Source organism: Ostrea edulis, chromosome 2, assembly GCF_947568905.1.
Source record: "Ostrea edulis chromosome 2, xbOstEdul1.1, whole genome shotgun sequence".
Classification (NCBI taxonomy): domain Eukaryota; kingdom Metazoa; phylum Mollusca; class Bivalvia; order Ostreida; family Ostreidae; genus Ostrea; species Ostrea edulis.
Genome location: NC_079165.1, coordinates 73,041,031 through 73,066,318, shown reverse-complemented (window position 1 = coordinate 73,066,318; position 25,288 = coordinate 73,041,031). Strand labels below are relative to the sequence as shown.

Here is a 25,288-nt window from a genome sequence, read left to right as displayed (position 1 = left end):
TCGCTTCTTACGACAAGCAAGGGGTACTGAGGACCTATTCTAACCTGGATCCCCACGGGACGGTGATATATTGCACTAACCCAGCGTCTCCTTTTTTACTATAAGCTTTGAAAGTTCCATGTCTCTATCTAAAAGCGTTACACACACACATATGCAAGCATCTTATCATAAGTCATACACAAAAATAGTGATTTTTGCTCGTTTCATATTTATTAAATACTTGGAAGATTTTATTTTGTTTAAGCCTCGGGTACACCATTTGTTAACTAAATTAAGATGATGTGCTGACGTCATAATGCTTCTCAGTATTTAGAGTGAGAATAAGGACAATCAAGAGGTATAACAGTTTGAAAACAAATTTAATCCATTTAAGAACACCATGAACATACATAATACACATTAGAACACCATGAAGATACATAATACACTTGTAGAGTACCAATTAATCCATATCAGAACACCATGAACATACGTAATACGTTTGCAAAGTACCAAACATTCTTTAAAATCACGTTTCTATTTTCATAATTTTGAAAATGTCCATCTTTTAAATCCAAAAATCTGAGAATGCGATCCCTCCATGTTCTCCGCGGTCTCACCACGCGGGGCTCTTCTGCAGGAGAAAGTCCCGTGGTGCAGAGGAAACTATACTGTACAGGCCTTGGTTTCACGGGCTTGGTCTTCTCTTCTTTGTTCTTGGTGGAATTCTGGGTATCGGGTGCAAGCTTAAAGGTTTCTATATTCGATAGAAACAGCTTTCGGGGAATAAACTTTTGTATTTTCTCTGTTTCTAATGCAGTAAGCTCCCTAGGTTTGTCCAGTCCACTTTTGACTAACTTAGTTTTCTGTTTCAACTCTTGTAACTCAGGTTTCTGTAGACACTCATTTTCCATTTCCTGGCTCGCATCTGAAGTGTTCACAATTTTTTGTTTCTACCATAACACTGTCGTCATCCTGATCTAGTTTCTGGACTGTTCTACCATGGAGAACTATTGCACATGCCTTTTCGACAATGCTCAGGATACATGCTGCAACATCCTCTGTTTTTATGTCAAGTTCTTCGCCACTGATCCCAGGAACATATGTGATTTGTCCGTTCTCTGCATTCGGTATTGCCCGTGCGCTCTCAATGGTTGCCTTGTCTTCTGACTCTTTCTCCGACACTGCCTCTCCAGTTTCCATGCTTGTCTCAAACACATTTCTCTTCTTTATTTTCTTCGGTTTGTGTACCTGCATGAAATATTCATCATTAGCTCATGATGGCAGGAATGAAGAAATATTTGCATTAGCAGTTTTTAAAACTTCAATTTTCGAGATGGCGTCCTTAAAGCTGTATGACCTGATGTTCATGTATTATTTTTGTACATAAGTACTTTAAAGCAGATTAATTATTTTATAAAGTTATTCTCTTTCCCTTAATTACATGCTTGAAAACATCTGCATGTAAAAGAAAACAGTGCGAATAATATTTAGAAAGTAAATATAGTGGCTACATATATAAATCATCCCATAATAGACGTCTATAAATAGACCCACGCGCGTCAGGGGAATCCCAACATGATGTATTAACTCATACGCAACTGTCTATAGTTTTAAGGCTGAAAGAGCGTAAAACAACGAATTACTAAGAGGTATTTGATATTTTTATTACTATTAAACTTATGGTACGGTACTGTTATAACAAAATACACAGCTTTACACAGATTAGACCACCGATGATCTGAAAGTTTGAACTGGTCACGTGACTGTCACTTGAAATAGCAGAGTGACGCGGTTATTTGTAAACATCGATTTAAAATCAAATTATTTGGATTAAAACAGGTGAAATAATTTATGATAGGTCGTACAGTCTCATAACTACATACGTGTGATGATTTAATAGCGTTTTTACGAGATGGAAAAAATATTGTAATTCGGACCATACAACTTTAACCTGTTCATAAGGTACAAAGTCATTTTTCAAATCATTGTCGTCTGTCATAGAACGAAAAAACATTTCCAGAAATCATCTTTTGATTTTCCATTTGCATCGTCTCCAAGCAAGCGCACAGTATGTTTATGTTTAGTTGCAAGGGTGAATGTGTTACGCCGTACACATTATGACGTGCTGTACATTGTGATATTATAATTCGGTGACGTTTAAGAAATCCGATATTCTCTGAAAGCAATCGGATCACGTGTTCGTCCTTCTCCGTAACTGGTAAGAAGACTCGGACCAATCGGAATTCCTCGAATGTCTCGCACACTCGACAGTGATCTCGGTAGTCTCGTTCAACCAGACACTCGACTGTCTCCGTAAATCTCCGACGAGCAGAGAGTCTGGTAAAAGACACGCGATAATAACTGTTACCGCTAGGTAGCGCTAATTTAGTTTCCGTTGGATTCTCTCTAACATAAACAGTCAATTCCGAAATTTGATGCTAATTAGTTGTTCCTTCATTAGTGATACTAATGGGAAAATCATTACTACATGTACAATAAAAAAAAATTACGCTCTTTGTCAGCTGGAAATTGTACTTTCACTTTTGCCTCCTAAAGTGAATTTGATAAAACGGTTTTACCATTTCCCGTCGGTAGAACAGCAAATGAATATTTCTTTTAACAAAAGCTTTTATAAACACTCTAGTTGTAAATCCTTATGCTTAAATGGCAAATTCAATCTATTACAAATTTCTTCGGTAGTCGTTATTTTGAAGGTGTGTTGAATCAACCAATCAAATTAAATACCGAAATTTTGGTAAGCCTCGTTCTGACGTTACAAACGTTATTGCGTATCTTTACCAGACTCTCTGCTCTTCGGATATTTAAGGAAAAAGCAGAGCGTCTGGTTTCACGAGACTATGATCTCGGATGTAATACGATGGCATCCCAATCGTAACTACTCGGCTATTTCCGTAACCGCAAATGAACCTCGTATGTGGATCGACGCCATCAGAGTTGGTTGTTACGTATACATAAACGTAACTTTGACGTCACAGTCGTACGTTACACTATGAAACCAAACTCCCCGTCGAGGCCTCATTACGTCACCTACGAATTGGTTTGTGAGCAAATGAACTCTGTGGAAGTTTGACTATGAAACGTGAACTTTCAAATGCATCTAAGATATTTTACACATCTAAGGTATTGTACCACTATCAATTTCCACTTACATGTTATGTATTAGAGTGAATAGGACGTTAATGATACCCAAACTGAATCTGTGGTGAAAATATAAATAACTTATTATATACTTTCAATTTCATCTCTCCTTTTTTCTTTAAAAGTTTGCGGGCATATATCACACGATATATGCCCGGAAACATTCCGGCCCGCAAACATTACGTCACAATCAAATTTCTACGCCGTTAATTTTCAAATTTTTCGTGTTTTTCATCTTCTACTCAGTTAAACCGATAGTTATTGTTAAAAATAAAATTATTGTTAGTTTCTAAATGAAATTGAAAGTATATAATAAAAAGGTTATAGACTTTGTATGGGAAATATGACGACCTCGTTTTTTGTCGCGAACGGACCTCGCAAGCTCGGTCCGTCTACGCGCCAAAAACTCGGTCGTCATATTTTCCCATACAAAGTCTATAACCTATAAATATTATTCAGGGATTCGGTTCTGACCTTTTAACACTCATCCACGGGCGCGCTTCCAGCGAAGAAATGCATCGATTTGATGCAATTCTTGCGCCGATTATTTATCAAGGCCAAGAGTAAAGAACTCTGCTATAGCCGGAGGTGGGAGGCACAATCGGACTACCTCGGTCATTTTTTTTTTTCTAGCATGCAATGGGAATGGGCGAGCTGATTTGAGATGTTGGGAGGCACAGCGTTTCACTACGTATAACCGTTTTTCATGGTAGATGGATGATTATAAGGGTGTAGTTTTTTTTTAACTTGGAGAGAGTAAACAAAGAAAAGATTTTTTCTTTAATATGATGATCAGTGCTTAAATAAGACGTCACTGTGACGTATCGTATCAACTTCCACTTTCCCGGATATAGTATTCTGATTTGTGCCATGTCCTTCTTGCGTCAAATGAACAAAGTATATGTACTTGTAAAAGTACACTTAAATCTTGATTCTTGCAATACTAGGTATTCTTTGTGGTGAACTCCCGTAACCACAAGCAGGACCTTCCTATTAATAAATGCACACGAAATGCTTGTCAACATTTGACAGAAGAAAGCTCATGACAATGCCTGTCGTCTGCGGTGTTTGTATTGGTAACATTTTACCAGATCTTAATTTCACCAGTAAATATTACATTTGTATACGGTATGTTTTACCGAAAAGAACTGATCCTCTTCACATCAGAATCATGACTGAGTGATCTAAAGCTGTGCTTCTGAAAAGCAAGCTCAGGAAAACGTCGGTTTGGAACAATCAATGTTTACTCATATCGATATGTCACTAACTGTTGGTGAAAATCTACACAGGAAGACCAGGGACGTAGCAATGACAGATCTTTATCGTCCCAATTTTTAAGGCTGCCGCGACGAGGTTTCAGTTTTGTGAGAGAGGTAAGGGAGACAAAGAGCGAAAAGGGAAGAGGTAATTTCTATCAACGTCACAAAACCACTCTATGCATATTCAGAGCTAGAGAGGCACGCCCGCTGTCTTTGATGAACATGTATCCTCAGTGCACCTCACTTTTGTATGTCCATACATATACATGTACTTGCATTTATATCTACGTGTAGCAGTCAATCTCAAGAGAAGTTAATAAATGCAAGGTGAAGATAACGAACAGTGATCAATCTCATAACTCCTATAAGCAATACAAAATAGATAGTTGGGCAAACACGGACCCCTGGACACACCAGAGGTGTAAATACAATGCCTTGTTAGAATACAAGGACAACCGTATAGGGAGAGGCCATTAACACAAATACCGCCAATCTAATTCCACATCTGGTATTTTATCCTTCCGTATCAGGGAGTCATGTCGGTGCTTTTTTCCCCATTTCTTCCTGAGGTGACCGATAAACTTTAACCGTGTGAGTACAAGAAGGGATCATGTACGTTTTTTTCTGTCGCTTTCGTAACAGTCTACACAATTTATATAAAATAAGACACGTGTGTATAAGGTATGAGGGGGTATCTTCAAACAAAGCTGCATTAAAGTGCAGGTTCATTACACAGCATGAGGTCAAGCTATTTCCCCCAGAAACGGTTTTCTACATACTGCAGGTAAATAGGTCCGAAAGATTATGAAGTAGAATATTGTACCTACTTTCACATTATATCTACTTGAAGGCAAATGACACGCCCCCCTTACTTATATACTATACACACTATATGTGTGATGAAAGGAATAGTAAACAAAACTGTAAAAATTGGGTAGTAAATGTTAAAGGTATTTTGTCAAATGTTGGATTGATGAACCTATGGTTAAATCAATGTACTTTGAAGCCACAATACATGTTTGCAGTTGCTAAGCAACGTATTTTGATAATTGTAAACAAACAATACTTTCTAAAGTCAACACCCCCCCCCCCCCAATGTAGAATTTATAAACATTTGATTGACCATTTTACTTTGCAATTCTACTTAACTAAAAGAATTCCTTTGCAGTATAAAAAGCATCACTGGTTAGTTATTGAAACCGGTAAATACAAAAATGCTCCTTTAGAAAGACGTTTACATGTATGTGCTTTATGTACCTTAGATGGAGAAGATGAGTACCTATTACAGTCAGGAGAAGATGAGTACCTATTACAGTCAGGAGAAGATGAGTACCTATTACAGTCAGGAGAAGATGAGTACCTATTACAGTCAGGAGAAGATGAGTACCTATTACAGTCATTTAAGAATCAAATTTTTGAAAAAGTATTATTATATCAGACCCTCTGTTTTTAAATCAATTCAACTTTTATCGACACAGAATGTAAAGGAATTATGTAACTTGGGTTTTATTAAGAATTCCTTTGAAATTAGAAATACCACTGTACAATTTCTATTCTTTCTTGACCTTTATATGGTTTTAGATTTATTACATTGTATACTATGTCTATTAGCTGTATTTGCTTTTAACTAATAAACAACAACGACTACTTATTATTCGGTTGAGAAACATTTCAGGTCAATCGGGGTTTCACACGTTGCGGGGTGTGAAATGTTTACTGATGATCTGGGTGTACGGAGTTTACACGTGGGCATCATAAGGTTTATCATTATCTCAAGACTTCGTACCAAGAATATTGCGACATAAAATAGTGACTCATCTAGAAACAAATTTGAATCTAAAACGTACATATGATCATTTTGCCAATATACTTTAATTCACGTGGCCATGAGTACTGTAGTTTAATATGCTCGGTGAGGCTGGCTGTCACTAGTGCAGACTTTGTTTTGGGGCTCTACCTATAGTGAAAATATTTATCCATTACTATAGAATGCCAGAAACATTGTTGAGTTTGTTATACTACAATTTTACACTCACATATTGGGTTAATGTATCAAACTGCAACATCCGTTTCAATGTGATTGAAATTCTTATTATTGTGATAATTTACATGTCACATGAAAGAATGAATTTGAATGAAAAACACACAAATAGAAAGCAGGCAGGACATAACACCAAATAAAAAAGTATCTGGAACAATCCGTTAGAGTCAATGTAACTTCTCACTGAACCAACTGTCTTGACTATGCATTCGAGAGAAATTCTACTTCCTTTTAAAGAAATGGAAAATCTCCTTTTTTACTTACTTTTAAGAAAATGGAAAAATGTCATTTTGATAAGTATTTTGATATTACATAAAACAGACCCCTGTCATGTATAATAAGCTGCTTGCCTCAATTTCCCGTCTTAATGTGCCAGCGACAACAGCGACTTCCGTCCTCTCTTCATATGTCACGTGGTTAGGAAAGAAAGGGCGGGCTAAACCAAGTGAGCTATAATAATAAAGTCGAGCGGCTAACCACTTTCTAAAACACTTTGCATTTGAACAGACCGTAACCATGACTGCGCTCAGCAGCGGCGCGGGCAATTTTAATGTTACGATCATGGAATTGAATTCTGAGAGCTACACGACTATGGGAAGGGTGGTAGACAACAGTACCTACACTGGTACTACAACAGATCAGCTTTATGAAGAGACACTGAATCGAGCATCAGCTTATTTGTGGATTATCATCTCACCAATCTTTCTTTTCGTAGGAATTTTTGGAAACATTTTGAACTTGTTTGTTTTGCGGAGAATGCATTTTGAAAAAAATCCCACGTTAATTTTGCTGGTTCTTCTCAGTTTTACAGATATGACCGTTCTTTTGGTCGGACTGCCCAGATACTGGGCTAGGGATGCCTTAGACTTTGATCTTCGGACAGTTTCACAGTTTAGCTGCAAGTTCAGTTTGTTTCTTATTTACACTTCCATGCAGCTTTCGTCGTGGATTCTTGTGATGGTGTCCATCATTCGCATGATTAAAACCGTCTTGCCTCTACATTTTCCCAAACATAAGATACGAGTGACACGAAAGAACACGCTGACCTCTTTTGTGATAGTGGTCATTGTACTTTGCATCATCAACTTTCATTTATTCATTACAAACGGTGTGCTGATGGATGATGGAGACGCTTCGTGCACCTCTCTTACCCCTGAATACAGAGATTTTGACGAATTTGTTTTCGTCTACATTGACTTTTTCGTTCTCTCGGTGATTCCAGCACTCATTATTATCGTCTGCAACGTTTTAATTTATTATGTTCTAAAACAATTGAAGCACAGACGAACGTCCACATCTTCCACGGATAAAGTGACGTCGGAGTCTGTCTCAAGAGTTACCCGTATGCTTTTCGTAACAAGCTCTTATTTTGTCATCGCCACCGTTCCAATATCTGTGCATTTCATCGTTGACTCCTACGTTCGACCTGGGTCAGATGCTTTGACGCAAGCAAAGTTGGACATGTCGTTCACGGTGCTCTATCTATTTGAGTTTTCACATTTTGTAGTCAATTTCTACTGTTACACGGTCACCAATAAAAGATTTAGAAGAACCGTACAGAACCTAAAGGACGAGATGAAAAACAAGTATGTATCAATTACGTAATTGCTTACAATTGTTTAATAAATGTGCGAGCGTCGTAACAGGGCATACATTGCCTTTAAGTTACAAAGGTCAGGTAATTGCACATAGGGCCTTTGGTGGTAACACGGTGAATGTTGGTGTCAGCACTGTGAAGAAGTCATCTAAATCTTTATCATTCCTCTTAAATATTGCATAGTATTTGTTTAATTTCTCACAGCTAGATACTTGAAAGTACTTGAATGTATTATTAGTATCACATTAAAAGAGGAAACGCTTCAATAATAATAATAATATATACTGAATAAATCAAAACTGATATACATACCTTATATAGATTAAATAGATGGAATATTAACAATAATTACGGTATCTCGTGCATCTTTTTCAGAATTCGTCGTCATAGCCGCGTGCCCTCCGACTCATACGACGTAAACAGTACAGTGGATTCCAACAAAAAGTGTTCAGTCAGCGGGGTGTCAAAGTCGATGTAGTGGTGCTGCAAACCATTTTCCCGCCAATACCAGCCAAACGGGAAGAGTACCTACTTTAAAACCGGAGAACATCTGAACCGCGACTAATGAAACAATAAACAGATTTTTGAGGTTTAACTGAGAATGTACCTCGGCGCATATCTTAATATGTAGATTTGATGCTGCAAAGGTTCTGCTTGTGAAAGCGCGCGTGCGTGTATGTGCATGTGTGTGTTTGATTATACTAGCTAGTGTGAAACTTTAATGCACACTCTAAATATTTTTTTTCACATATTAAGTTTTATTTCTACATGTATATATTTATAGACAATCAAAGATGTAACATTCTAAAAGGAATTGGTAGAGAATGCAATGATCATCTTAAGAACACCTTGTTTCACTCACAGTTCGTACGATAAGGAATTTGGATCATTTTGAGTTACCGGCATTGCTCAAGGGGTAACTCCTCATCAATTTGTGCATCTCGGTATTCACCGTCTGAGATACTACATGTTATCTTGAAATTACAAAAGTTCCTTGTCGCTTTGTGTTTGTACATTGTACAAAAGGGGAATAGGACATGAAACCACAACCCGGAAACATCCGGGACCGATTTCCTCCATTATTCATTACATCTTTGACTGTGTTTAGTATGTAAATATGAAATGTGTATAGTATGCAAGGACTGCAGAATAGAAAGAGTGTATTATGTGACATTGATCACAAAGTGATCATTTCATCAGCTTTATCTGTCTCACCTGAAATGTATGGCTTTAATTTATTATTTGTATATATGCATTTTTTTTAAATTTTCTAAATAAATAAATATATATATATATATATATATATATATATATATATATATATATATATATCAATCAAAGAAATGTCCTGTGTTATAAAGTCTTCCTCCGTTGATAAAAATGTTCTACTGCGATAACTAACGAGAATGGTTTTAAAAATTCGTGAAACATCTCTGCATTCTTACTCAATATATGAAAGGCGAAGATAATGAACAGTGGTCAATCTCATAACTCCTATAAGCAATACAAAACAGAGAGTTAGGCAAACACGGACCCCTGGATATACCAGAGGTGGGATCAGGTGTCAAGGATGGTAGGTTGTATTGGCAAATGTTATAACGACCATAGAATTTACGAAATGCTGACTTGAAACCCCTGCACCATCAACTTGTTTGTCAGTAACCCGACTCGATTTAAATACTGACCATACGCCGAAAAAGTTCTTGCGTACCGAATCATATGTACATGTATGTCATAAGTTTTGTTTAAATGCAAATTGCCTCCCTCCTTGCAATCAATGATCTTGAGATGTGGACTATGACTTTTTTCTCTCTCGACAAAACTAATGGTTAGGGCTCTCACATCACAATTACTGCCTATGCAATGCATGCACAGCTGTATCCCATACTGAAAAGGAGGGGCGTGATAAATGCAGCACATCAAAAAGCCAATTTTCAATTACGTAGTGCTATTCCTAAACTATCCTTCGTGTGTCTCCCAGAATTACTTTGGTGGACTTCATACCGAACACGTGTGGGGTAATTGTGAAGCTGCCCCCACTTAACAGTGTTTTTATTCAGGTTTATAGTTTGAGAAAAAAATACTTGAATATATTGATTTTTAATATTCGTCTTCTTTCCTTTTTTTAAAAAATATATATTAAGATATCGAACATTTTCTTTGATATAAGAAAGTAAGTTTTTATCTCAGAGAATAGTTTTGTTCATATGCAGGAAAACCTCTATTTCTGCAGTGGTCGATAATTGACATTTAATATAAGGAATAAAAACTCCTGATATTTGATACATGAATTGAAACAACATCTCATACAATAAAACACAGTACAACATGTACATGCTGTACACCACACAATAGGAATACACGGGAACAAGTGCTTCATACCTCTCGCTGACTGCACCCCCCCCCCCCCCCCCCCCCCTACTACCCGTAGTAATACATTGCCCTATATAGCGAGACTGTCATTTCACTAAGATATCGACGGTTAGAAAGAATCGAAGTCTGAGCATTTGAAACCACGTTGTTCATGTAAACTAGTACATGGTACATTGTATTAAGGAGGACATTGTAAACAAAGAGAATGTCTAAACTAACCTCATCATGATCAAGAAGTTCAAAACGATTAAAGAAGATGTTGACACGATTAGATAGATCAGTTCACCGAGTCTTTACGCTATCATCACGAGTCTTTACGTACCACTTGAATCACATTGTTCGTCAGTGAGTTTGTCGCCCAAAAAAGAACGTTTGACACGAATAATGCGGAACTCATTTTAGTGCAGACTTTTTTCCTTGCTCTCCTTGAAATGTTGTCATTCTCCATTGTATTCGCGTGATAGAACGTACTGACACAGCGTTTTAAATGCATGTTGTCTTACTTTTTGACTAGTACTTAAAAATCTAAACCTACGTGCTTGAAGAAAGCTATGTCGTTCATAGATTAATACAATATCCGGCTTTGTCTATTTGCTGTCTAATGTCGCATTTGAGAATTTTTCACTCATGTAGATTCGTTACCAGCTGTAGGTGAAGTGGCACTTTTGACCTATGGATGGCACTCATCGTGCCAACGCCTACCGGGACACGGGGTCGCCTTTTAGGATGACTTTCACTTGTAGGGTACCATTAGTTAATGGGTCTTATATTATGACATAACCCCCGTACCTGTTACCATTAAATCGAGGAAAACTGTGCTCAGGTGCATCTAATGGTTGAAAGGGAAGGGGACATCATTTGTGCAGTATCATATGATCGAGGTATATTATATCCTGACCCCTTATTCACAAAATCATGGCTTCATTTGGCGTTGGTTCATTGCACAAACCATAGCTGTAATCAAAGTACAGAATGTACTAATGGGACTTGAACTTTTTAAGGCATGCAAAGAAAAATTGTTAATTTATTTACTATAACAATAATAATATGTTTATTCACCAATCAAGGGCCCTCGGGGGCATACACAGGTTAACAAGCAATTCATTATAACAATGAAAATAAATAACAATCATTCAGAAGTACTAATACTGTCCCGAGTTCACACTTTCTGCACTGCACACATCTATAATTACATGTGAAATACTAATTTCAGACAAGATTTACATTAACAACTAAATGCAGAGATTCAGCCTTGTTACGCTAATGAGCAGTGAACTCGTCCATGTAGTGCCAAGCGCGCGATGCTCGAGAAAAAAATCTCGCGTGAATGTATTTTTTCCTATCATTTCTGCTTATATAATGCTTGTAACTCTTTGTTTTAAATTTTAGCTTTTGAATATATAGCGTCATATTGTACTTTGTGAATTTACTCAGTAGGTGTAAATACAGTTTAGTATTATATTGTTTGAAGAGCGTTTTCTGGGACATGAGATATTTCAAACAAAAGAGGATGTAAAAAGGCCCACACCAAAGTCCTATGCACACTGAGTGTAACCATGCGCACAGTGCGTGATGAATGAACACTGAGTGTAACCATGCGAACAGTGCGTGATGAATGAACACTGAGTGTAACCATGCGAACAGTGCGTGATGAATGAACACTGAGTGTAACCATGCGAACAGTGCGTGATGAATGAACACTGAGTGTAACCATGCGAACAGTGCATGATGAATGAATTGACTGAAAAATCCTGTCCATTATTGTACAAATTTCTTCATCTTAAAGCACGATTCCTGTTCCTCTAAGACGAGTACTATTTCAGGAGGCTCGGCTTACATCGGGAACTCGAGACGAGTACTATTTCAGTAGGCTCGGCAAACATCAGAACTCGAGACTAGGACTATTTCAGAAGGCTCGGCTAAGATCAGAACTCGAGACGAGTACTATTTCAGAAGGCTCGGCTAAGATCAGAACTCGAGACTAGGACTATTTCAGGAGGCTCTGCTAAGACCAGAACTCGAGACTAGGACTATTTCAGGAGACTCGGCTTGCATCGAGAACTCGAGACGAGGACTATTTCAGGAGGCTCGGCTTACATCGAGAAATCGAGACTAGGACTATTTCAGGAGGCTCGGCTAACATCAGAACTCGAGACTAGGACTATTTCAGGAGGCTCGGCTTACATCGAGAACTCGAGACTAGGACTATTTCAGGAGGCTCGGCTTACATCGGGAAATAGAATCACTCAGGTGAAGGATTTAATGTTGACTTCTTAAAGGAGCATTATAAGCTGTGTAACCATTTTATCTCTCACAATCTTTCAATGGCTAATATATTAATGACTATTAAAACATTTATTTTGTACAAAAACAAGAGAAACCTAATAAATTTTACGTTAAATAACCGCTTTAGTGTAAAGAAATATATAAAGAAGAATTATTGTCTTGCAAGACAATAATTATTCAATCACCAAAATCACATGTTTTGGGGTTTAAAAGTGTTTAAAATAATTACGAGTAAATACTGGTGTTATTACTGAATTATACATGTATGATATAGAGCAATTTTCATTGAATACGTCCCTTGGGGATCCGGATTAGAATAGGTCCTCAGTACCTCTAGGCTTGCTTGTCGTTAGAGGCGATTAAATGGGGCGGTCCTCTTTATGACACCGCAAAAACTGAGGTCCCATGTCACAGTAGGTGTGGCACGATAAAGATCCCTCCCTGATCAAAGGCCGTAAGCGCCGAGCATAGGCCTAAATTTTGCAGCCCTTCACCGGCAATATGGCGACGTCTCCATATGAGTGAAAAAATCTCGAGAGGGACGTTAAACAGTGCCTATCAATCATTGAATACAGTTTTTGGTGAAAAAATTACAGACAATGTCCCCTTAAAACCTTATCATTGTACATTGTATTCATATGCAATACATGCAAGGTGAAGATAACGAACAGTGATCAATCTCATAAGTCCTAAAAGCAATACAAAATAGATAGTTGGGCAAACACGGACCCCTGGACACACCAGAGGTGGGATCAGGTACCTAGGAGGAGTAATGTACGTTAATGATTTGAACCCATATTAGAACCCTATCCTGGTTCTGACGAATTGAATCTATACTACTTCAATATTTGCAGAATATTAGTATATTTCGACTGTAGATAATGATCACAGGGGCATGCTCACAGTTTATAGATTGTTGACTTTTTTTATCCAAATTTAATTTTACAAGCAGAGAGCAAGCCCCTTTACAATGGTCTTATCAGGAGGGGGGGGGGGGGGGTACGGGAATTGCAACCCCGCCTTTGGTTGAACATTTTCACAAAAATGGTCCTTTGGAGACGTAATAGATACCATCTTAGATCACACCCCTCCCTTTCAAATTTTCTGGACCCATCCCTGCTGTATCTGACACCAGGATGATACATCATACATGTAACTTCTTCTAAGGTTATAATACATTCTATTCGTACGAATTATGACCAAAGGCCACATGTATCTTCGATCATTGGCCACTGGGGGCATCAAATTACCTTTACATTTTAATTCGTGAAATACATGTGCATCACAGTATCATGCCGAAATGTGATAGAATGTTTCAGAAGTCAAGATTAGGAAAACATGGTGAGTCATGATCCGTGACCAGCTGGACGGACATATGACCCTTATGTAGATATCATGTGCTCGGGAAAGGTGAATTGTTTTTGTTTATAAATACTATGTGTAATCCTTTTTCTTTTGTTTTTGATTTAGGACTTTAAAAGTCACAAGTCCGCCCCGTTTGAGTCAGTGCTGTGTTATTGACAATGCATCATCTGTTACACTCAAAACACCAAGGCCGTCAGAGTACACAAAAACGAACTTCCGAACTACACTATATGTACACCGATCACGTGTTTTCCTCACAGGGGCTCGGTTGTCAGATATTGAAGTTTTGTATTATTTGTTCCCGAATAATAAATTGAAGTTTTGCATGATTTGTGTCCGAATAATAGATTATATAAATAAAATCCACCACCAAAATCCGCTGTTTTCGAGGTTTTAAAAAAGGTGTATCATGTGTACATTAAAAAAAGTACTTTTTTTAATGTACACATGATACACCTTTTTTAAAACCTCGAAAACAGCGGATTTTGGTGGTGGATTTTATTTATATAATCTATTATTCGGACACAAATCATGCAAAACTTCAATTTATTATTCGGGAACAAATAATACAAAACTTCAATATCTGACAACCGAGCCCCTGTGGTTTTCCTGTGAGTTTCTATGCAAATAAAATGGCTATCCATAAACATAAAAGAAAGGAACCACCGACTGGTGACGTCATCCTTATAAAGTCACTTCCATTGTATGAAAACACTGTTGTTTTGTACATTTCAAGGAAAATACAGACGCAGGAATTTATAGCTATGCCAGCCTTTGAAAGAAATTAATACACTGTCGGGCTTACAAGGTCAAGGTTTATCGACTAAGACGACTTGCCGAGCTACGGAAGCCTTTAAGGGTCAAGTTAATAAAAATTATATGTCGAATAAACGACATAACTATGTCGAATAAACGACTTAATGTGTCGAATAAACGACATAACTTTGTCGAATAAACGACTTAATATGTCGAATAAACGACATAACTATGTCGAATAAACGACATAACTTTGTCGAATAAACGACTTAATATGTCGAATAAACGACATAACTTTGTCGAATAAACGATATTTTAATAGCTCTACAGTTGAATACACGCATTGTTTCGGAGAGTTACATCAGGGACATTCCTAGCTCCATGTATCGGAGAGATATCAGGTATTGCATCCAAGCATCAAAACACAATTATTATTATTATTATTATGATTATTATATATATATATATATATATATATATATATATATATATATATATATATATATTCATGTTATATTAAAAGTGTAGGTATTGCAAAATGCACTGCATGACAAACAATATTTTATAAATCTCGTTTTGCGGTAGCATATCATAGTCTTTTTACTGATTTACGAATTAATGACATTGACACACAGAGGTGATGGCTAAATAACAAAGGGGAGTATAATCATTTGCAAACTGTGTTTAAATGTTTCATCAGTGATTACATTATATATTTCCATAAAAATGCTAAATACCATGACTCGGTTAACCAGTACAGTACGTGTTGCATACTTACTCATGTCACTATGACACCCAAAATAGTTTATGTTTGTATATACGTACATGTATGTATGCATGTGTGTGCATCAGGGGCGGATACGGGAAACTTTGAAAACGGGTAGTGGAGGAGTTGGGGGGGGGGGGTAAGAAAGTCATCGACAATTTGCATGGATATGCCTTAAAAGACCATGAATTGTGCGTGAGGATGAAACATTTTGTAATAAGCGGGGGTCTGAGTGGGTGTTCCTAAACAAAAAAATGTCTGATTTTTTAACGCATTTGGTGGATTCTGATGCATTTTGAGGATAGTAGCAATCGTATCGATTGGAAATGTTTCAATTGACAATTGTTGAAGGAATAAAAACGTCATGATGTCTTTTCGTGATCTGTTCACACTATCACCCTTCATTTATTATCTCTACTTTCAATTTTTTTTAATCCCTTGTTCTGTTAGTGTTCTTTACATTGATAGATGCACATAGTTCTATGATTCCCCGTTGTTATATCCAAACACTTTTATAGAACGCCGTTTTAACATAAATTCAATTATTTGAAGATATGAAATATTGGAAGATGCATTTAATTAATTAAAGATATCTTTAAATGCTGAAACGTATTTAAAGATATAATAATTCATAATTGAATTCATCATAATTGAATTCAAGATGTCTTCAAATAATTGAATTTATGTTACAACGGCGTTTCATATACTTTTCACACCGAAGTGTGCACACTGGGACTATGTTTTAATTTCATCTTCAAATAACGGCTCTGAACTGAATGTATGAACATCATTGATTTTTCAGGCTGACCTTGATGAATTTCCCAAGTCATGGAATTCACATCACATTAGACCCACCAGAAATCAAAACTGCCCTCATGGTCGACCAATGGTGATGTACAACATTCCATCTCTCTTCAACACAAGCAACTATCTTCAATTAACATCTGAGCAAAAGATTAATGTATGTGCTGAAGAATGTTCGTTTCGCAAAGATGTTACATGTGACGAGCAGATAAGTGAACTATGTTGCATTTACATGGAAGAAAATGGGTGGCAATATCCCGTGGATGTAGGAGAAGGCATAACATTGTACAGAAACTTGCGGAGATCGCTTATGATTGATCTCAATATGGATCCTTATTTTGATGACTATGATTCGAGTGCATATGATATACTAAAATAAAACAATACTAAAATATGCAATGTAGTTAATGGTTTATTATACTTCCTCGTAACTTTAACAGAAATAAGCTCTATGAGAAGTCTATGATCGGTTATTGTTTACACGAAACATTCGGTCTACATCTCAAAAGTTGAACATGCTTAACTGTAATAATAGAAAAAACTCGGTATTTTGCAGTTTGCAATAATGCAAACAAATACAGAATTTAAGCAGGGCGAAAAGATGTTTTTCACAATCTTTAACAAAACTAAAACTTGCATCAAAATACAACACCTTGTGCCTCGAAAATGAAATAAAATTCTGAGCTATAAATCGCATATCGGTCATATACATGCTATGAAACGGTACTGCGACCTTGTGAGATATCGTAGTACTTCCTACGGATGTGTCACATGCAGGGCTAACTTATAGCATTAAAAATAGATACAATAACAACTTATACCATCGTCTATGTTTTATACCATAGACTGTTTTTCCTTCAAATCTTTCTACCAGAGTCTACTCTGCTCTGTTTTTTTTTTTTTTTTGGGAGGGGATGTTTTTTTTTGTTTGTTTTTTGTTTGTTTGTTTGGTTTTTGTTGTTGTTGTTTTTTTTTTGCCAATAGATAATATCAACATACTTTGAATTGAAAAAGAGCATTTATTACAAACGCCAATGTAAGTAAAAACAATATACATGTAGCAGAATTGTCCTATATAAAATATATGTTACACCTGTCACTAGGAAAATGAGAACAACCCAAAAAGGTACATACAATACAATAAGAGCATATCTTATATTTGCCCTAATTAATATAGAGCAATCATGAATACAAAACTGTATATACACAATAAAATACACATGACTAAAAAATTGGCAAAATTGATGGGACTAGCTTGAATCAAAACATGTCACCAACTTGTAACAAACCAACGGGTTAGAGACAAGTGTCCCATCCAATATTTTATCGTCTTCTATCTTTTGAATCGCATCTGGACCAACTCCTCTCTCCCGTAGAAACGTGTGCAAGTCTTAACCCATCATGCATGAGATTGTGTGACGTTTCCTTATGTCACTAGTTCAACACATGTATGTCGTTTATTCGACATAATTATGTCGTTTATTCGACATAGTTATGTCGTTTATTCGACATAATTATGTCGTTTATTCGACATAGTTATGTCGTTTATTCGACATATTATGTCGTTTATTCGACATAGTTATGTCGTTTATTCGACATATTATTTTTTATTAACTTGACCCTTATAGGCTTCCGTATAGTTCGTAAGCAGAATAGTTCGTACAGTATTGAAACAGTGAATTTCAAATCATTATTTTTTCATATCTTTTTTTTTTTTAGACTGTGGTTGATTTATGAGAATTTATTTTTTTAAATACATACTTTAAAGTAATTCCACCCTCCTATGATGTCATCAGATTTTGCAAAATCAATGATTTATTTAGATTTATGCATGATAGGAACATAAATTTTGTTGGAGTCTTTTTCGATAGTTATTGTAAAAAAATCTTGTTAAAAATGAAATATTTCAAAAGTCAAGTTATAGATGAATAATCAATAAGTTTCAAAATATGGAATCCAAGGGCAATAACCCTGTTTTTACTGATTTCTCTATGAAGTCAATTATGCAATAGATTTCCTTTATTTTTACAGACATTTTGTATATTTTTGTGAAGAAACAAAATTGTTATGAATGCTATTATATCATCATAACCAGTTTTTATGATTGATTGATTGTATCTTGCTTACGGAGGTATGCTACACCAGAGAAATTTTATGTGGATGAAAAGTGGAGGATATATACAACAATATTTTGAAGTTAAAAATTTTCAAATTTACTTTATTTTGTCAAAAAATACAGTTTTGGTAAAAGGTAATCTGAAAAAATTTAAAACCCCTGCTGGACTCGAACCTGCAACCTACAGGTCAGCACTCGGTATTCTAACATACTGAGCTACTTGGCTAAGTATTTAAAAGGAAAAGTCAAATATTGCTGATATCGATTTTTTCATCCATGTTTTTAAAGGAAGTCAGCAATTATGACGATGTAGAGTACCACTTTAACGTCTCGCTCAAGAATTTTTCACTCATATGGAGACGTCACCAAGACCGGTGAAGGGCTTCAAATTCGGCGCTTATGGCCATTGAGCAGTGAGGGTTCTTTAGCGTGTCACACCTTCTGTGACACGGTTCATCCGTTTTTAAGGTCAAATTTGATAACATTGTTTAAGGAAAATTGCAATTTTCTGATGGTGATATTCGATTCTGTTTATGTATGTCTCGCATCTTAAAAGGTGTGATGACCTATATATTTTATTTGATATTTGTTAGTTTGAACTCTAATAAATGGAAATAAATACACTTTTTAACCCCCCCCCCCATATCAGTCTTTAATTCCAAAATACATTACTATTTCGGGGTAAAGTCTCCGCAGAGACCCCCTTATAATCTTTACCTAGGGTGCCAGGGGCCCCCTGGATTAGATGAATATAGGCATAGGCATACATATACATATATATAAATTTATACATATAAATATCTACATATAGAAAACACAAACATATATGCATACATACAAACATACACACATATAGTATACTGTTATATAACAACATTTATTAACATGTTATGGCAAAAAAGATTGTTATTTTTACGGAAAAACAAACCAACAACACAACAATATAATAATGTACATGAAGAACCTGAAACTGCCATATGCGGGGTTAACAATTCAAAAGTTCATATCACAACCCCCCATGGCAGCACTATAGGAGGACAGGACCCCTCCTCATAGTGGGAACTTGCAAAATACCGGTATATAAAAGGTTTATTACAAAATTTTATTTGATATAGAAATATAGTTGTTTGTAATCAATTCAAATTGTTCAAAATAAACTCACATTGAAGCATAGTTAAAAATGTGCATATACAGATATTTGTCAGAGGTTTCATATTAGAAAAAGTCATACCTGCAAAGGTGTATAAATTACAATTTGTCTTTGATTGCTTTCATAACTTTAGCATATTTTTTATCCTGAATTTTTGTGTACACTTCTGTATAAAAATTCAATTTACTTTTTATGTGATTACATATTTCTTGAGGTTTTTCGTCTTTGTTATCTAATCTACAGTACATTTTATACTTGTATATTTTACAGGCAATAAGAGATATTATGCTATTCAAAAAGAGTGTCTTTTCGTTGTTTTCATAGTAAAATCCTATCACAATTGTTTTCCACGATATATCAAATTTTAAAATTTGTTTAACAATGCCCCATATATGAGAAACATTTTTTACATTTTAAGATAAGATGTTCATTGTTTTCTTTAACATCTCTGCAAAAGACACAAAAATCATTTTCTACTATTTCTTCAGCAATTCTCTGTTACACAATAGGTTATTTAACAATTTATAATTAAATTCTGATATACTTCTGTCTCTTATGGATAAGATTTTTTGTTCATAGATTTCCAAGCCGTTTTTGGTATTTCAAAAACCTTTCCGTAATATGCTTGGTGTAATGGAGGTATAAATTTTTCATGGCAAAGAATTTCGTAAATCAACTTTGAATTGATATCACACACTTTAACATGTCCTTTACATAATAAATCGTATGATGTATTCCCATGAAAAATGTTTTCGTATCGTATATTTGAAAATTCATAACTTTTGAAGGTTTTTGTTATGACTGTTTTTATAATCATATATTCACACATTCAGTTTTTTTTTTTGTTTTTTTTTTACATATAAGTTTGTCATCAAACCATTCCAAAGGTTTTATGCCATTTTCATTTACAATATCATTCAAATATTTAAAACTGCTCCTCAGCCAATTATGAAAAAATATTGGCTTGTTTTTGTACATAAAATTTTTATTACACCACAACGGTTCCTTCAATAATGCATTCAGATAAAATTGTTTTTTATTATTTATTTTTTTTTTTTTTTTACATTCGTTGAAAAATACAAGCATTTCCTTGTAGAATAGAGGAAAATGTTCCATTATTTGATAATCATTTGATTTCGTAATATTTGTTTTACATAGATATTCAAAATCAAAGTCTCTTTCTTTGCACAAACTATCTACAAAAAAGAATAGAGAGTTTCTCTCGCTTGAAATCCTGTTTATCCAAGATACTTTTATGGATTTTAATTTCAAAGATACATCGACAATTCCAATGCCTCCCTTTAGGACACTTCCAATCTGTGTATTTCTTTTAATTCTATCTCTTTTGTTCCATATATAGTTATATAACAGACTTTGAAATTTCTTAATTACTTCTTCATTTGGAAAGCTCAGAACTGATCCAACATATATAATCTTTGATATTGCTAGGCTATTGATGACACAAACTTTACCAAAAATGGTTAGTTTTCTTTTTTTCCAGTTTTTCTAAGTCGTCTACAATTTTTGTCCAATTGTTTTTAATAACATATTTCTTTGTTGTGTCCTATATAAATTCCAAGAGTTTTTATGCTATCATTGTTTACGTTAACATTTCTAATTTGTTTATAATGATATTTGTGAGGATCCGTTAATATACATTCTGTTTTTGACATATTTAAATACATACCTGAAACATTGCTGAATTTTGCTATAACTTTTAAAGAATGTTCTAGAGAGGTTTCATCTTTAAGAGGAAGAGTACAATCATCTGCATGTTGTATAATCTTAATATTTTTAGTCATTCCTGGTTTTTGAAATCCATTAATATTTGAATTCGATCTAATATTTACCGCTAATATTTCTATAACAAAAAGAAATAATATTGCAGAGATGGGACATCCTTGTCTTATACCTCTCTGCATATTGCATGTTTTGGACATCCATCCATTATTTTTTATTTTAAATATAGGTTTATTGTATAGTATGTTGAACCATTTGAGAAAGTTTTTGCCAAAGTTATATTTTTTAAGAACTTTCGTCATAAAGTTCCATTCAACAGAGTCGAACGCTTTTTGGAAATCAAGGAAGTCACGTGATGAGCTAAGGTACGGACGTACTTTTTTTGCTCCGTCAATTTGACCGTCATTTTCACTCTTTAATTCGAGAAATTAATGCGAATTTCTCAGAGTTTGGAGTTTGGATAGATAGTGTATATATTTCTGACTCTTGATACACAATTTCTCAAGGTGATCTTGTTTTTTGGACTGTTTTTGTGAATTTACACCTGTGCTGAGCGTGAATAGGTGTTCACAATCTACTCACGGTACCTGTGTTTTTCGAACGGCGTTTCAGAGTCTCATAGTGTCTAAGATAACGAAATTATGGAGTGGACACAAACTCTTAAGCCAGTTTATATGTGGAACAGAGACATTCAAACAACAAAACGTAAATATTTCACCGACTTTGACATTGCAGAAGCCGCGAGCGCAACAGTCTCGGATGTGATATGTGTACAAAGAGATAGAGATCTGTGGAGGATCTACATAAAGTCTGCGAAGAGTAGATCGAAATTAGTTACTGAAGGATTCTCACTTGGAAGCAGATCAATCCAGGTATATGACACGAACCCATTCTCTGCGGGTACAGACTCTCCTGATGAGAAAGCTGTTCGAGTCCTGATTAAAGGTATACTTCTATCGGTTGAAGATTCATGTATTAAAAAGATGCTCAAAGGCTTAGGCCTAGGTGTAGAATTAACAAGTGATATCAAATATGAAAAAATCAGACATCCTAAAACCCACAGAATGACTGAAATATTAAATGGAAATCGTTTTGTGTATATGTCGCCTCTAGAGAATGGAAAATTCCTTCCACGTTCTGCGTCTTGTGCAGGTTTACGCTGTACCAAATATCTCACAAAGGCCAACCCCTACGGGAACGAAAGAAGCAGTGCACAAACTGCTGGGCAGATGACCATTACAAAAATGCTTGCGAATTCGAGCAGAGTTGTAGAATATGCAAGCAACCAAGTCATTTTCCGGGATCGGATAAATGCAGATCATATGTCACTAACCAGGAGGACATAGTATGCTTCTCTGGAAAAGATAACCCTCTTTCAAATTTCTTCGCTACTGAGTTAAAGGTTTTCGGGCAAACATATCCTTCAGCCGAACATGCTTTCCAACACATCAAATCCTTACGTTCTGGTGATCTTAACCGTGCAGAAGCCGTAAGTAAAGCTGAAACCGCCTTAGATGCCAAACGTGTAGGAGGTCAGGTCCTGGAATCTGATGCTTGGATTACATCTAAAGACTCCGTTATGCGGGAAATACTGGAATCCAAACTACAGCATTGTTCACAATTCAGAAGTGCTTTAAAAAGAATCAGAAAATCAGATATTCTGGTGGAATCGACGTGGGATACTTATTGGGGTAGCGGGCTGAACGTGACCGGAACATCTCATACTCTAATGCAACATTGGCCAGGTGAAAATAAGCTTGGACGTATCCTCGACGGCATGGCAGCCAAATTGCAGCGTACGGACGAAAATTCAGCTACCAACAATTCATCTAGATCAACAAGAAACAAGCAGGGCAAAAAACAGAGTTAAGTCTACCAAACAACCCCCCCCCCAAAAAAAACCCCGCAAGTCAGTCATACGCATGAACAAGTTAAATATTATTTCAGTGAATTGCAGGGGTTTAAATACTGCAGAAAAACGTATAAAATTTTATACCTGGATTAATGATAGCTGTTTTGATGTAATATTTATGCAAGAAACCCACTATATTGAAAAAATGTACTAAATTATGATGCAAGGTGGAAAGGTATATCAATACATTGCTTTTCCGATTCAATTTTCAGTAGAGGAGTTTCAATATTATTTAATAAAGATTTGAATTTCAAAATACTAAATATATATAAATCTAATGAAGGCAGGAAACTCATGGTTAACATAGCATATGATGAAAAAATTATTACATTAGTTAATTTATATGCTCCAAACGATATCAATTATAGATGTGATTATTTTAAATGAGCTAAAGAATGGATTAGTAAATATACAGCAAATTTTGATAATATATTGATACGTGGTGACCTTAATTGCTCAACAGAAAATGAATCATATAAAAGTGTTATAATTTTAAAACAATTACTGAACAAGCTCGATTTACACGACATGTGGAAAACTATGAAAAGCGACAAAAAAGGATATACATGGTGTAACGGAGTAAATATCCCAACAAGTAGAATAGATTATATTTTACTATACGCTACCTTTTGTTTTCAATGTAAAAATATAAGGTTTCAAAACATTCCTGGTTCACACTCAAACGGTACTAGGATGTCTGATCATAAGTGTTTAATTTTTTCTTTGATTGTAAATGAAAACCTTAGAGGTCCAGGATACTGGAAATTTAACATATCTTTAATTGAAAATGAAACCTTCATGAACGAAATGAATACATTCCTGAAAAACTATAATTTCGATAAAGAAAATACACTATATTCATGGGAAAATTTGAAAAGGAATATAAAAATAAAATGTATAAATTTATCGAAAAATATATCTAAATCTTACAAAAACAAAATAAATTCTATTCAAGGAGAAATAAGTAAGATAGAAGACTTGCCATATGAAAAAATAGATATGAATAGAAAAAGAAAATTAGAAAATGAATTGACAGAATTAATAAACAAAAAGGCAAAAGGTGCACAGGTAAGATCAGGGGCAAAATGGATTGAAGAGGGAGAAAGAAATACCTCTTATTTTTTAAATTTAGAAAAGAGACGACAAATATCAAATGTGATAAAATCATTAAAAAATGAAAAAAGGTACAGTTTTTGATGAAGATGAAATATTAGATTCTACATGCAATTTTTATGAAAAATTGTATACATCAAATAATGAAAATGATAATAAAGTGAATGAATATTTAAGTAATATACAATTAGAATATAGTCTAAATGATGAAGAAAAAATGAATTAGACACCCTTCCCTCACTATCAGAATGTACGGAAACAGTATTCATTATGAAAAAAAATAAATCACCCGGATCTGATGGATTACCGTGTGAATTCTATCAAACTTTCTGGGAAAACATAAAACAACATTATTATTGCACCCTTCAAGAGGTCTTCCAAAAGAATACAATGACATATTCACAAAGACTATCTTTAATTACTCTCTTATTTAAAAAAGGAGACCCTCAGAGTCTTAACAATTATAGGCCTATTAGTCTTACAAATACTGATTATAAAATAATAGCTTTCCTCTTAGCTAATAGACTACAAAAAGTGTTGGATAAAGCAATACATGTTAATCAATCAGCTTATATAAAAGGGAGAAATATAGCTCTGAATGCAAGGTTAATTATTGATATTTTTTAATCTTGTGAAGAAAATGATAAAGAATCAATAATGTTATTTCTTGATCTCCAAAAAGCGTTCGACACTTTTTAAACTTCTATCAGATAAAACTGCGAGTATGGAGTTACTGTGATTCAGCACAATATTACAAAATAAAACGTCTCTGTGATTCAGCACAATATTACCAGTACAGTGTCTGAACCGGGCATCAGGTTGTATGATAGTTAATATCACGTATTAATACCCCCCCCCAAAAAAAACTT

General features: G+C 35.1%; 2 protein-coding genes and 1 long non-coding RNA gene across 6 annotated transcripts; 2 read left to right on the top strand and 1 right to left on the bottom strand.

Annotated features, from left to right (window-relative positions):
* Positions 1 to 340: 340 nt before the first annotated feature.
* LOC125679628 (uncharacterized) lies at positions 341 to 8,526 on the bottom strand. 4 transcript variants are annotated; one of them, XR_008800726.1, is made up of 2 exons: positions 8,351 to 8,456; positions 341 to 1,230 (listed from the first exon to the last, which is right to left on the bottom strand). XR_008800726.1 is itself a non-coding variant. In XM_048919000.2 (2 exons), the coding sequence occupies exons 1-2, from the start codon at positions 8,424 to 8,426 to the stop codon at positions 883 to 885; spliced, it is 384 nt and encodes a 127-aa protein (XP_048774957.2). In that variant the 5' UTR covers positions 8,427 to 8,526; the 3' UTR covers positions 341 to 882. The 4 variants fall into 4 exon arrangements, 1 of the variants encoding a protein (XP_048774957.2); XR_008800725.1 differs by lacking the exon at positions 8,351 to 8,456 and adding an exon at positions 6,706 to 6,850; XR_008800724.1 differs by lacking the exon at positions 8,351 to 8,456 and adding an exon at positions 6,248 to 6,749.
* Positions 6,882 to 9,358, top strand: LOC125667417 (neuromedin-U receptor 2-like). The gene is made up of 2 exons (XM_048900921.2): positions 6,882 to 8,027; positions 8,414 to 9,358. Exons 1-2 carry the CDS (start codon positions 6,958 to 6,960, stop codon positions 8,514 to 8,516), a joined length of 1,173 nt encoding a protein of 390 aa, XP_048756878.1. The 5' UTR covers positions 6,882 to 6,957; the 3' UTR covers positions 8,517 to 9,358.
* A 5,201-nt stretch (positions 9,359 to 14,559) lies between these two features.
* LOC130052384 (uncharacterized) lies at positions 14,560 to 16,784 on the top strand. Its single transcript, XR_008800727.1, has 2 exons — positions 14,560 to 15,219; positions 16,387 to 16,784. It is a non-coding gene; the product is annotated as an uncharacterized LOC130052384 (long non-coding RNA).
* Positions 16,785 to 25,288: the final 8,504 nt, after the last annotated feature.

Coding starts and splice junctions, on each gene's coding strand:
- LOC125667417 (XM_048900921.2), top strand. CDS start 6,958: ATGACTGCGCTCAGCAGCGGCGCGGGCAATTTTAATGTTACGATCATG. Junction 8,028..8,413: donor AAGGACGAGATGAAAAACAA/GTATGTATCAAT, acceptor CATCTTTTTCAG/AATTCGTCGTCATAGCCGCG.
- LOC125679628 (XM_048919000.2), bottom strand. CDS start 8,426: ATGACGACGAATTCTGAAAAAGATGCACGAGATACC. Junction 1,231..8,390: donor AAAAAGATGCACGAGATACC/GTAATTATTGTT, acceptor TATTTCATGCAG/GTACACAAACCGAAGAAAAT.